This window comes from Pholis gunnellus, assembly GCF_910591455.1.
Source record: "Pholis gunnellus genome assembly, chromosome: 5".
Taxonomy (NCBI): Eukaryota; Metazoa; Chordata; class Actinopteri; order Perciformes; family Pholidae; genus Pholis; species Pholis gunnellus.
The window spans coordinates 24,736,877-24,749,196 of record NC_136531.1 but is presented as its reverse complement, the minus strand read 5'-3'; the positions used below and the strand labels follow the sequence as shown (position 1 = coordinate 24,749,196).

Genomic DNA, 12,320 nt, shown 5'->3' with positions numbered 1-12,320 from the left:
GATCGGTTTGAACCAGGACTGCATGGAACGAATCCGGTTGTCAGAAGCTGTTGGACATCACAGTGATGTAGCCTCCATCACAGGCCTGCACCTATAGTCTCGGTAGCACTCGCCTCACTGATGTTTGAGACCAGTGTCTCAGGTTTAACTATGCAAAGGGATGTTTCTACAGCTTTCACATCATTTAGTTTCCTAAACTAAAACATTGTAATGTCAGTGTTGAAACAAATTGAATGTCATTGCACTCACAGCCATTAATGTGGCCTCCCCTCTATATAAATTCAGATTCAGGTAACAGTGTCCCACTATTCAAAAAGTACACTGCAAAGTCAATCTCAAATGTGGAATTTAGGAGTGCAACAGTAATGCATTAAAATCCGAGATGGCAGGACGCATGTGTCCATGTCTTTGTCCTATGAGATGTCTTTTTTTAAATATGTTTACTGTTTGCTTTGCTTTGAAGTTTAAAATCTGTGTCTCATAATCCTGACAACACTCTGCTGACCATGCTGAGTTGAGTCTTTTTCGCCATTTTAGATCTTTTCTTTTCCAGACAATCTGGAACCATACTTTTAAAACATACAGCTGATTTTATTGCTAAACTTTGAACAGTCATCTTAAACCTCACTCCCGCTCTAATGTTAGCCCAAAGTACTGTTACGGGCCTATTTCCAAGGTCACCGTCTTATGAGGTCCTTAAAGGATTGGTAAACGATCAATTAATGGAGCTTCTGTGTGCTAATAATAATCTGTCACTGTACCTGATACTCACTGTCATCATTAGCTCTAGTCAGAGACATCATGGCACAAACTAGTAGAGACACAGTCGGCGTCCTCGTGGTGGAGATGGTGCAGATCATTGCCTTTCAAGAGTTGCAAAGAATTCCAAAGAAAGCAGGGCGGCCACTGTGACCGTGGGGCTCGGCAGGACGAAGAAGAGGATGAGAGTTAAGAACAGGAAAAAAGAGAAATATCTTCTCCTCTTTCAGAGTCAGCCTGTTGCCCTGGTCTCCGTGTGCTGAACCAGAGAAAGACCAGCTCTTATATACAGTTGATTACATTTCACAACATTATTCGTTTGAGCATTCATTGATTTCTTATTGTGGACACATGGTATCAGTCAATAAATCAAAGGGCATCAAATCACACGCTGTGGCATCAAAGTAAATGTTAGAAAAAGGAGTGAATTCCAGGAAACTTTCACCTGAGAATCAAAGGCTTTTTACAGCGACTCTAATATGTGATTATATTTCTCCCTATTAGGAATCAAATTGAATGTAAAAATCTGAGTTATGCTTTATACAATTTCATATCCATAAATTGTATCCCTGTCATTTTTACCCCTCCACCGTCAGCTTCTCGACATGTGCTCCTTTAAATCAGAAATGTAAGTTGTTGTCCTCCTATAGAGACAACAGTTGAACATGTGTGCTTTCAGTATATACATAGACATGCATTTTGGAAAGATATACAAAACTGTGTCCTTGAAAGTAAAAAAAAACAACAATTGCATAATCTTTTAAAACAATAACCAGAATATTCCCTTGCTCAATCTTAATTATCATAAGATTTAACTGGGTAATACTCGTAGCATACGCCTCATTACTTATTATAGTATATGATCAGTCTTATATTTTATTTTAGATCATTATAAGTCAGTCCTTCAGCTTTATGATGTACTATGTGGTGCTGCTAACTTGGTCAGGACACTCCTGAAAAAGAGGTTTAAATAAAGTTACATTATATTTACATCATGCATGGGGTCTAATAGAGACCCTTCTTTTAATTAATATCTGATCGATTTGTTAAGTTGTATCAGTCGCAATTAGATATAATTTAGAATAGAAAAACAAAAGAAATCCTCAAATTAACTTTGTATTATCTCTAGTGTATACTATATACATTTTAAATATATTCGTATTTCCTCTTTTGATAAACATATTTACTTTCCCCTTACTATTTTTTCATAATTTAGGTGGTTTATTTCTTTTTATTGCTGTGTATCATTTTTGGAAAACAACCAAACGCACGTTCAGTGACGCACATGACGCACACCAACCACCTCCCGGTGTGCGTCATCTTCAGGCGTCACAATCCAGCTTCGCGCCAAGCAGTTGGATGATTAAATTACTTTTTCTGACAACAAGCCTGACCGTAAACTGCGAGGAAGCTGTTTATAATGGTGAGTTACACATTTCATCCGCTCGGTCTGCAAGCTGTCAGTACAAACAACGCTTTCACAAAACGGTAGAAGAATCCTGTTGTCTTGAACTTCTGCTGCTGTTGAAACGCAAGAGCAGTGCTCAGTGTTAGCCGCAGCTAAAGATGAACAAGTGTTCCTCAAAGTCAGCGCGTTCACGTTGAGTTGATCCTAGTGTGCTCTGTTGTAACAGGTGACATGTTCCTGCTGTTTCGTTAGAGTTTAAATGATGCACGTTTCCCTAAAATGAGAAAATCAATGTCAGAACAGAAAGGGAAATCTTCAAACTGTAAAGCATCACTTGTTTATCCAGTATGCAACGTTAACGTTGTAAGTGACGTCAGACAGATGTAATGTGTGTGCTCAGTCAATAACCTCGTTGTCCGTTAAACATCATAACGTTACATGTCGACTGTCCGCGCGCAGGACATCAGGCGGTTCTTTGCACCGACTTCAGACAAGCCTGCGGTGCAGAAACCAGCTCCAACCGGAAACGTTAAAACAGAGAAGAAGAATAAGAATCCTCTCTCTTCGGACGAGGAAGTGAAGAAGAAGGAGACCACCAAGGCAAGGAAACGATGCCCCCCCGCCCCACCCTCCTTACAGTGATTCATCTGTTTCATTATTCCTCATGTTTCGTTGTGGTTCATGTGCTTCAGGTGAAAAGCTCCAAACCAGAGGAGAGACGGAAGGACAGTGAGACAAAACGAAGGAAGCATGCAGTCATAGAATCCGGTATGTATGATTCTGAGCGGCACCATGATGCTCCGGTGTTATTGTTACATCTGAGGCACAGAGCAAAGCATCTGTTGCCTCTTTGATGTGCAGAGGGATGTTCTGTAATAGTCACCGTTGTTGAGAAGGTTTTTCTAGGCTGACAATCCCGTTGAATTGTCATTTAGTTTTATTTCAGTCGCGGGCGGCGATTTAGAGGTTTCCAGAGTTTTCTTCGCTCCATCTGGATAACGGACTACTCCATCTGCTGAGAGATTAAAAATGGTATATTTCCCCAAATTGTGACTCTTAATTTAATAATTAAGATAGGGATATTTGCTACCCTTAATTAATAAATTGAGACTTTGAATACCTCTCTTTTTAATCTCTTAGCAGATGGAGTACTTTTGTTAACCAGATGGACTGAAGGAAACTCTGTAAACCTCTGAATCTCTGCGTTGCTTTGTGGAGGAGAGACTTTGTGATCCGCTGTGGTCGACAGTTTGACTCGTTGCTCTTTGACCTCCCTGCGTCTTCTCTTCATGGCGCGTCTTGTTTTTCCCTCTGTCCAGACTCCGAGGATGAGAAGCCAGCAAGGAAGTCCAAGAAGTCCCCCAAAGAGAAACAGACGACCAGCAAAACGAAGCCACCGCCCAAAAAAGATCCTGTGCAGTATGTCTCTGAAACAGGTAATGGGGTCGCTGGCTTCTCCTCATACTGCAGACACGCATGCGTGAACTGTGCAACATGACACGACATCCATGTCGTGACTAATTGTCACATTTGCCTCGATGACGATGAGGGGAAAGAGATGATCTCATACATAACTATAGCCGTAGTCTGCACGTCTTTGAACTCCGACTTCCACAGAGAAGAACATATATTAGTTGATGGTCTGTCATACCAGCTAGAATCTAGACAGGACGTAGCAGCTAGAAGTGTCGTCATGTTAAGAATTAGGGAAACTCTAAACGCATTAGTAGGAAGATGGGTCCAGATTGAATATGAGGAAGTACATTTATTGAAAATGTATTTTGATTTGATTTCTCTTTTTTTGTTTGTAGACTCAGACAGCGACGACTTTCAGTCTTTGAAGAAGGTCTCCAAACCCAAGCAGAACGGCTCGGCCAAACCGGCGAAAGCAGGTGCGGGCGCTGCTGCTCGTCCAGGAGCCAAAGAGGGGCTGAAGTCTCCGTCCGGGCCCTCCACCACTCAGGGGAAAGCTGCGCTCAAGTCTCCCGTCACCCCAAAGTTAGCTCCGCCTCCTCCGCGCAAACAAACCCCCACCTCGGTGCTTGACTTCTTCGGCAGCGCGGCGGTCCGGCGGTCCGATAAGAAGCTCGTCGCCAGCACCAAGCGAAAGGCCGTGAGTGCTTTTTCATCCAAACCGTCAACACGCAGGGCTTTCTGAGTAACGCCCACTGAACCCGTCACTGAACTGTTTGTTTCAGCCTTTCATCGCAGTGTCAAATAAGAATCCGTTTACAGCAAACTGACTTTGTTAAAAACCCGTCTTCTCCTCAGCCAACTCAGGAAGCAGATGATCTGATGAGCGATGAGCAGATCGCCAAACAGCTGCAGATGGAGGAGGACATGATGGAGGTAGCGCTATAACAGCACTAGTAGTTTGATATTTGATATGAATTATAAACTGAATACCTTTTGGGTCGTAGACTCTTAGTTGGATAACACAAACAGAGTAGTATAACGCAGACAACTACATTTGCTGCTCAGTTACAACCTTTATTCAAAGTCTGCCTTCTCGATCCAACCTCACTCAGCTGGAGAAGCAGGTCCATGAGGACGAGGAATTTGCCAAAACTTTGGCCATGCTGGATGAGGAGCCTCAAGCTAAGAAGGTCATTTAAAAAAAAAAAAACATCTCAAAGGAACGTCTGCTTTTTGTCTCAGTGGTTGTTGAATATCATTGTGTGTGTGTGTGTGTGTGTTCTCATCCAGGCTCGTAAAGGCTCTGATGAAAAACCAGCCGCTACTGCAGCTCCCAGAAGGAGCAGTACAGACTCTGCTGCTGGCAGCAAGAGCAGCTCGTCAAAGGCCACCCGAAGGGGCAGCGTGACGGAGGATGTGATTGGCCCGACTCCTAAGAAGGACCCCGCCCCCGTCAAAGCCAGCTCCAAACTGGCCATGATGAAGAAAGAGAACGAGGAGCGAGACGAAGGGTCGAAGGGAAAAAAGCCAGTTTCGCTCACAAAAGTAAAAATCTCTCCCAAAAAGGAGCCGCTCGCTTCGTCGAGCTCGGACAAGAAGTTCATTCCCAAAACAGGAACCACACCTACCGCGGTTAAACCGTCTCCCAAGAAACCAGAGGTGAGCGAACGCAAAGCACACAAACACAGCAGCCCGATCCCAACCGCCACACGCACGGACTCACAGCCTCTGAGGCGTGTTCACGCAGAGTGAGGGTTTGGTTCTGTCCCACTTCGTCGAGTGTGTGAGGCTCCCTGGCAGACATTTTGAGACCTTCATGAAACCTTTATTTAAATCTGCATTCCTGCAGACTTTGCCCAAGGAAATTACCCACAATTCATAGCAATGTGACGTTAAACACGGGGTAACCAGTGGAAGCATGGAGACGTAAACAAAGAGGACGGCACAAGTGTGTCCAGCCTGGAATATAACGTTTACTCAGAAACATTAAGGGTTAAAGATGGAACATGGAAGCAGAGATTATATTACACTCTCACACTCAACCACTTACCAGGAGACGTCAGTCCCTGAGGGTTCAGGGTTTGAGGCCTTTAAAGGGAGATTAGGATTGGGCCAACATATATTCAAAGTAAAAATAAGTAAAAAAACTGAGTACACAAGTTAAAAACACAGTAAATGTCCTCTGTCTCTCAATGTGATTAGAGTACGAGTCCTGAGGACGCAGAGAAGAAGAAGGTCAACTCTGCAGCTTTCAGGAACTTCCTCAACAGAGATGGACCACGAGCTCTGGGCTCCAAGGAAATCCCACAGGTAACACACACACACACAGCCTTCAGACTGACCATCTTCCCGTTGAACTCTATCTTGTTCCTAATCACTGACTGTATATCGTGTGTGTGTGTTCCAGGGTGCAGAGAACTGTTTGGAGGGCTGCATGTTTGTGCTGACGGGGGTCATGGAGTCCATGGAGAGGGATGCCGCCAAATCCCTCATCGAGCGCTACGGAGGCAAGGTGACGGGCAACATCAGCAAGAAGACCACCTACCTGGTGCAGGGCAGAGACAGCGGAGTCTCCAAGCTCGAGAAGGTGACCTGATCCGGACTAACAAAGTCCTTAAAGAATGTGTGTGATGGCGGAGAGCTCTGATGCTGACTTGCATGTTTTTGGATGACTTTATAATCCTATGAAGACTAGTGAACCCTGATGTTTTAGCTTTAATGGGAGCGGATCAGAGCTTAACAGTAGTCTACATTCTGCTTCATTACATTATGGTATGTACGTAAATGGTAAATTGTACAGGCCATAATAATGAGCGTATTCAGAGTTAATTAGTGCAATGCTGAGCATTTAAACATGTGATAGGAGTTTCTCTTTTTTTTACTGTATCTGCCCGTCAAATAATATAGTGCGTTTGTACAATTGGCTTTATTCTCAGGCGGAGAGTTTCAGCACCAAGATCCTAGATGAGGACGCTCTGTTGGAGCTGATCAGAACCAAACCAGGGAAGAAGTCCAAGTATGAGATCACTGCAGAGGCTGAGGTCAGCTCTTTTTACCACTTCATCATTTCAAGTCTTAATTATAAAAAAAAATGTTATTTCATGCTTTATCACAAAGTAAGATGTCAAAACCTTTTTTTTCAAGGGAACAGGAATCACAAACTAATCTGTATGTTGTAACAGAAGAAGTAATTTAATGTCAGTTGATCTTCAACCTCAACTATATCATGCACGCATGGTATAATATGAAGTGCTGTAACTAATCTGGATGTTTTCTTTTTTTAGTGCAAAGCCTCAAAGACCAGGACTCCCCCCAGCAAGACATCGAAGAGCACCCCCAAAGCCCAGAAGATCTCCCCCTCCAAGGGGAATTCCCGGTCCCCTCACACCCCGAGCCCGTCAAAGACCGGCCTGGCACAAGGCCACGGTGCCAGGACCCGAGGTGGAGCCACTCCACCTGGGAGAGGCTCGGGTCACACTGCCCGCCGGGAGCTCGGCCTTTCCTCTTCTTCCTCTTCAGGAAAATCATCCCCATCGCTGACGGGGGACGACGCCAGTCTGCTGTGGGTGGACAAGTACCGCCCGCGCTCTCTGAAGACTGTGATCGGTCAACAGGGAGAACAGAGCTGTGCCAACAAGCTGCTCCGCTGGCTGCAGAGCTGGAACAAACACCACGGCGGGGGCTCTGCCAAGCCAGCAGGTAGGAGACGGTTGATCTCTCTTTTGTGCGTCAGCAGCATTCCGAGTAATGATAGAAACTACACACCAGAGCTTGTTTTGGTTCTGAAAACTGTATCTGCGTTAAACAGCGTGTGCTTTGTGCCATTTGTTGCTGTGCAGCTGCCAGGTTTGGTAAGTTTGGAGGAGGGAGAGATGATGGATCTGCATACAAAGCTGCTCTGCTCTCTGGACCTCCGGGCGTGGGCAAGACCACCACAGCAGCTCTAGTCTGTGAGGTCAGTCTGAAAACACACACAGGCATGTTTTTGGGTGCTTTTCTATGTATTCACAATAGTCTGTGTTTCTCAGTATTGCTGCACCCATGATTTCTAGTCTCAGCCTCTCCTCTGTGTTTGTGTGCGTCGGCCTGCAGGAGTTGGGCATCAGCTACGTGGAGATGAACGCGAGCTGCTGTCGCAGCAAAAACAGTCTGAAGGAAGTCGTCGCAGAGTCGCTCAACAACACCAGCATCGAGAGCTTCTACAAAGGTGATCCCTCTCTTCCTTTCTGTTTCACAATGTTTCCTTCTGTTAGACATGTGAACCTACTTTAGCCTTTAGTGTTGTTCAATACTGTGGTCTATGTGACTGTCGGCGCGTGTTTTGTAGGCACCTCTCAGAAAGTGAGCAGTAAACACGTCCTGATCATGGACGAGGTTGATGGCATGGCCGGCAACGAAGACCGCGGAGGAATACAGGTTAAAAAACCCAAAACATTTCTCTCATAGTCTGTGTAGGGTGGGGGGGGTCGATCTTAACTTGTAGGCAGGAATACAGATGTTTAAAGAAAAACATCAGGTTCATGTGTTCAAGTTGTGATGACATTGGTGCATCATTGTGGGCTGTTTCTAAGTGCATTTAAAGAAATGATTGCTGTCAAATCGGCACATTTCATTGATAACTGCTCCCACAGGGGACTGAAAGTGACAATTGGTGGACAGATGCGTCACGTTGATACTGACCTCTGACCCTTCGCCTCCTGCAGGAGATGATCGGCCTGATCAGAAATTCAAAGATTCCCATCATCTGCATGTGCAACGATCGTAACCACCAGAAGATCAGGTCGCTGGCCAACTACTGCTTCGATCTGCGCTTCCAGAGGCCGCGAGTGGAACAGATCAAGGTAACCAGACACACACACACAGACACACACACATACACACTCTGTCCCATATCTGACAAGTTTTCTAGCATTTGGTTTAAAACTTGACCCACGGAGAAGCTGAATGAACCCAACATGTAAATCTAAGGTTGTATGTATTTGGTTAGTGGCTGAAAACCAGCTGACGATATACAAATGAATGTTTATGGAGTTGTAGGGAAACTCATGAATTGAATTTGAATGCGAACAATTCCTAATAATGACCCAAAGAACTGCTGTCTGTCTGTTACCCACTTTTAGTTAAAGTAGGCTCTTAAATGTAATCATTTACTATTACCGCCCCATCACTTCTGTTTCCTTCTGATCTGGCAGGGAGCCATGATGTCGCTCGCTTTCAAAGAGGGAATCAAGATCCCGCCCCCAGCTCTTAACGAAATCATCCTAGCCTCCAATCAGGACGTCCGACAGGTAAAGAAGACGAAGTTTACACTGAGGACATGTCTTCACTCGCAACCCTCTGACCATGCTCACTGTTTTCTTTTTTTTCTCTCCAGGTGATCCACAACCTGAGCATGTGGTCGGCCAAAGACAAGGTGATGACGTATGACCAGTGCAAGTCTGACGCAGCCAGTGCCCGCAAGGACATGAAACTGGGGCCGTTTGACGTTTGTAGGAAGGTGTTTGCCGCGGGGGAGGAGACCGCCCACATGAGCCTCATCGACAAGTCGGACCTCTTCTTCCACGACTACTCGCTAGCGCCGCTCTTTGTCCAAGAGAACTACCTGCATGTTCGGCCAAAGGCTGCCGGGTGAGAGACGCTAGCTGTTTCCATTCTGTCTATGCTAAGCTAAGCGCTCCATTAAGTGCACAGACAAGGGAGTGGCAGCAAATCTCGACAAGAAAACGGAGCGAATACTGCCAGTGATGTGGAACTGTTCATGTGATACTTTGTGTCTCTTCTCTCAGTGGGGACCTGAAGTCCCACCTGATGCTGCTCAGCAAGACGGCCGACTCCATCTCTGACGGGGACCTGGTGGACCGACAGATCCGCTCTAGGCAGAACTGGTCGTTGCTGCCCACCCAGGTAACACACACACACACACACACACTCACACACTCACACACTCACACACACTCACACACACTTTAGGGGTGAAGGAGACTCTTCCTTGTATTTCAAGGTGTACACTGCTCTCCACTGACTACTGCTTGATTATGTTACGCTACGGTCCCTTTACGGCCGGCTGTTAAACTACAAAGCTCATGGAGAAATACAGGTTTTTGGACAAATGTTGAAGGTCAAGGAGATGGAACCGTGGCTGAGGCCCATCTCTGGAAAAAACGTGAGTTCAGTGTAGCCTGGATGGGATCAACGACGGCCTCACGATTCGATTACTTTTCACCCGACCAGTGTCTGTCATTTTATATACATTTTGCATTTTATACTGTTTTGAGACCATATTGCAATGAGCCCTTGACAAGATGAAGTAAGGTGTGTGTGTGTGTGTGTGTGTGTGTGTGTGTGTGTGTGTGTGTGTGTGTGTGTGTGTGTGTGTGTGTGCGCGCGCGCACCTTCTACTGTTGTCTTCACGTTCAGTCATCTGAACTTTAAGAATCAGACTACAAATTACCATATAAGTGTTTTTTTTATCACAGGCTATACTTTGACTTCTGACTTTTTAAATGACATTTTTTATTACCTCTTTGTTTTGGGCATTTTTAAGATGTTTTTTGAAGACATAATATGATGTCAAAAACGTCATAGCATTTGAATGATGCATTTTCATGATATTTACATGTAATTAAACACACGCTCCTGTGTCGGGGCACCAGAGATTCATCATTGTGTGTGTGTGTGTGTGTGTGTGTGTGTGTGCTCGTAGGCCATCTATGCCAGTGTGTTACCAGGCGAGCTGATGAAAGGCTACATGAGTCAGTTCCCCACCTTCCCCAGCTGGCTCGGCAAGTTCTCCTCCACCAACAAACACTCCCGCATCGTCCAGGAGCTGGCCTCACACATGGGTTTGAAGTGAGTAGGCCTTGATCGCTACCTGTCAACTATCTACACACACACAATCACACTGGAGTGTATTTGAGCGTCTCATTTGTTTGTCTCGTGCAGGACGATGTGCAGCAGACAGGCGGTGAACCTGGACTACCTGCACTACCTGCGGCAGACGCTGCTGAGCCCTCTCCAGAGGCTCGGAGCGGAGGGCGCCGGGGAAGCTGTGCAGCTGCTGGACAACTACCAGCTCATCAAGGAGGACGTGGACAGCATCATGGAGATCAGCGTCTGGGGCGGACAGCCAGACCCCTACTCCAAACTGGACCCTAAGGTCAGGAGGAGGAGGAGGAGGGAGTGTTTGGTGTTTAGCATGGAAGCAGTGGTCGAAAGTGACGTGTAAGAAACTATACCACAGTTAGTTCAGGCTGTAATTGAAGTGTTCTACTCCCACCATTTCTGCCTGTCGAGGTATAATACAGGATGACAGGCATACCGTGTAAACAATCAGAGAGCTAGGATCAGCAGCTACGCTGTGAGTGTCAGCGTGAGTCTTGTTGATGGCACTTTGTGTTCTGCTCATGCAAACGCTTTTGCTGTGGAGTTAATGAACTACTCGTTCTGAGAGCGATCGGCATTCTTCTGGTGTTCTCAGTGCGGGAATGTCTCCACAGACACCTCCACTCCGCTATACTGAGGAATACAGACTTAGGCTTAATCAGCACTGTGTGAACTCCCTTTGCAAGGGCTTGAATGTAACAGGCGCTCATTTATATGGAAAAGTCCCACACATTGGCTTTAAATGAGTGTCACTTACCCACCTGTTCTCAATCATCCGCGTTCACCAGAGCCCACGTCCTCTACTTCACAACACACACACTCTCTCCTCGCAGGTGAAGGCGGCATTCACGCGGGCCTACAACAGAGAAGTTCACCTGACGCCGTACTCCCTGCAAGTGGTGAAGAAGGGCCGCCGCGGTGGTGGTGGTGGCGGGGGGGAGGCTGAGGCCGAGTTGGGAGGAGAGGACGGGACCAACGAAGCGCAGGAGTCCGAGGACGAGGGCCTCAAAACCGACGCCATGATCAAAGTGAGAGCGTTAACAGCGAGATAACGATGCCAAACCGTCGGATCCCATGCACACTCCTTTATGGCTTTCTCTGTTTACATGTCGTCTGTGTCTTGTTCCTCCCTGCAGCAGAAGAAGGCCAAAGCCACCAAGGAGTCAAAGAAGAAGAAGGAGGAGAAGGAGGATTCTGGGAAAGACAAAGGGAAGGGGAAAGGAAAGGGGAAAGGCAAGGCCAAGAAATGAGCTTTGACCAGAGGAGGAAACTGTCCTGGTCTGCCTCCCTCCGCCCTCACACACACACACACACACACACACTGTAATATTCTTGCAAAGATCCTTAAATGAGTATCAGAAAGTAGTGAGTCTGGTTATTGCAGGCAACTCTACACGCTAACCCCACTAAGCTAGTAAGAAAGGTTTCCCCCTTTTTTAACTTCCTGCCGTGTTTCCATCAGAGTGAACACATGCTGTGTATTATCTGCTGGTTCCTTTATTATCATGTCTATAGAGCTGCGTAGCGACGTGTCTCATCAGGAGAGTAGTGGGCGTCTCCCGTCATGAGATTGTGGGCCAGATGTTGAGGCTGTAAATAATGTGACGGATGTATACGTCTGTTCTCTTTGCTACGACTACAAACAGAAATGTTTTAGCTCTACGGTTAGCACTGATGTTCTTGTAAATTGCAATTTTTGTAAAAAACCAAACATTTCATGAGGATTAAAGGAGAAATATGTCACTCACGAGTGTCAGTGATTGATTTATTTTACACTTTAATAAAAGTGTTTCTGGGAGTTTTTTTTTATTTTAAAGATATAATATCAAACTGTTTTTAATGACATTTTTTGAGT

The 12,320-nt window shown here is 45.8% G+C and overlaps 1 protein-coding gene across 2 annotated transcripts; it reads left to right on the top strand.

Moving 5' to 3' along the window:
- Positions 1 to 2,092: 2,092 nt before the first annotated feature.
- On the top strand, positions 2,093 to 12,208 carry rfc1 (replication factor C (activator 1) 1; the record flags this gene model as incomplete). 2 transcript variants are annotated; one of them, XM_079160273.1, is made up of 23 exons in its annotated part: positions 2,093 to 2,182; positions 2,627 to 2,767; positions 2,860 to 2,935; positions 3,487 to 3,603; positions 3,979 to 4,280; positions 4,439 to 4,516; positions 4,696 to 4,773; positions 4,874 to 5,242; positions 5,786 to 5,893; positions 5,991 to 6,170; positions 6,520 to 6,624; positions 6,868 to 7,282; positions 7,423 to 7,538; positions 7,676 to 7,790; positions 7,911 to 7,999; positions 8,287 to 8,424; positions 8,776 to 8,871; positions 8,958 to 9,211; positions 9,370 to 9,487; positions 10,287 to 10,432; positions 10,526 to 10,739; positions 11,299 to 11,493; positions 11,602 to 12,208. In XM_079160273.1, the coding sequence occupies 23 exons, from the start codon at positions 2,180 to 2,182 to the stop codon at positions 11,713 to 11,715; spliced, it is 3,567 nt and encodes a 1,188-aa protein (XP_079016399.1). In that variant the 3' UTR covers positions 11,716 to 12,208. The 2 variants fall into 2 exon arrangements, with proteins under 2 accessions (XP_079016399.1, XP_079016398.1); XM_079160272.1 differs by lacking the exon at positions 2,093 to 2,182 and having other exon boundaries at positions 2,606 to 2,767.
- Positions 12,209 to 12,320: the final 112 nt, after the last annotated feature.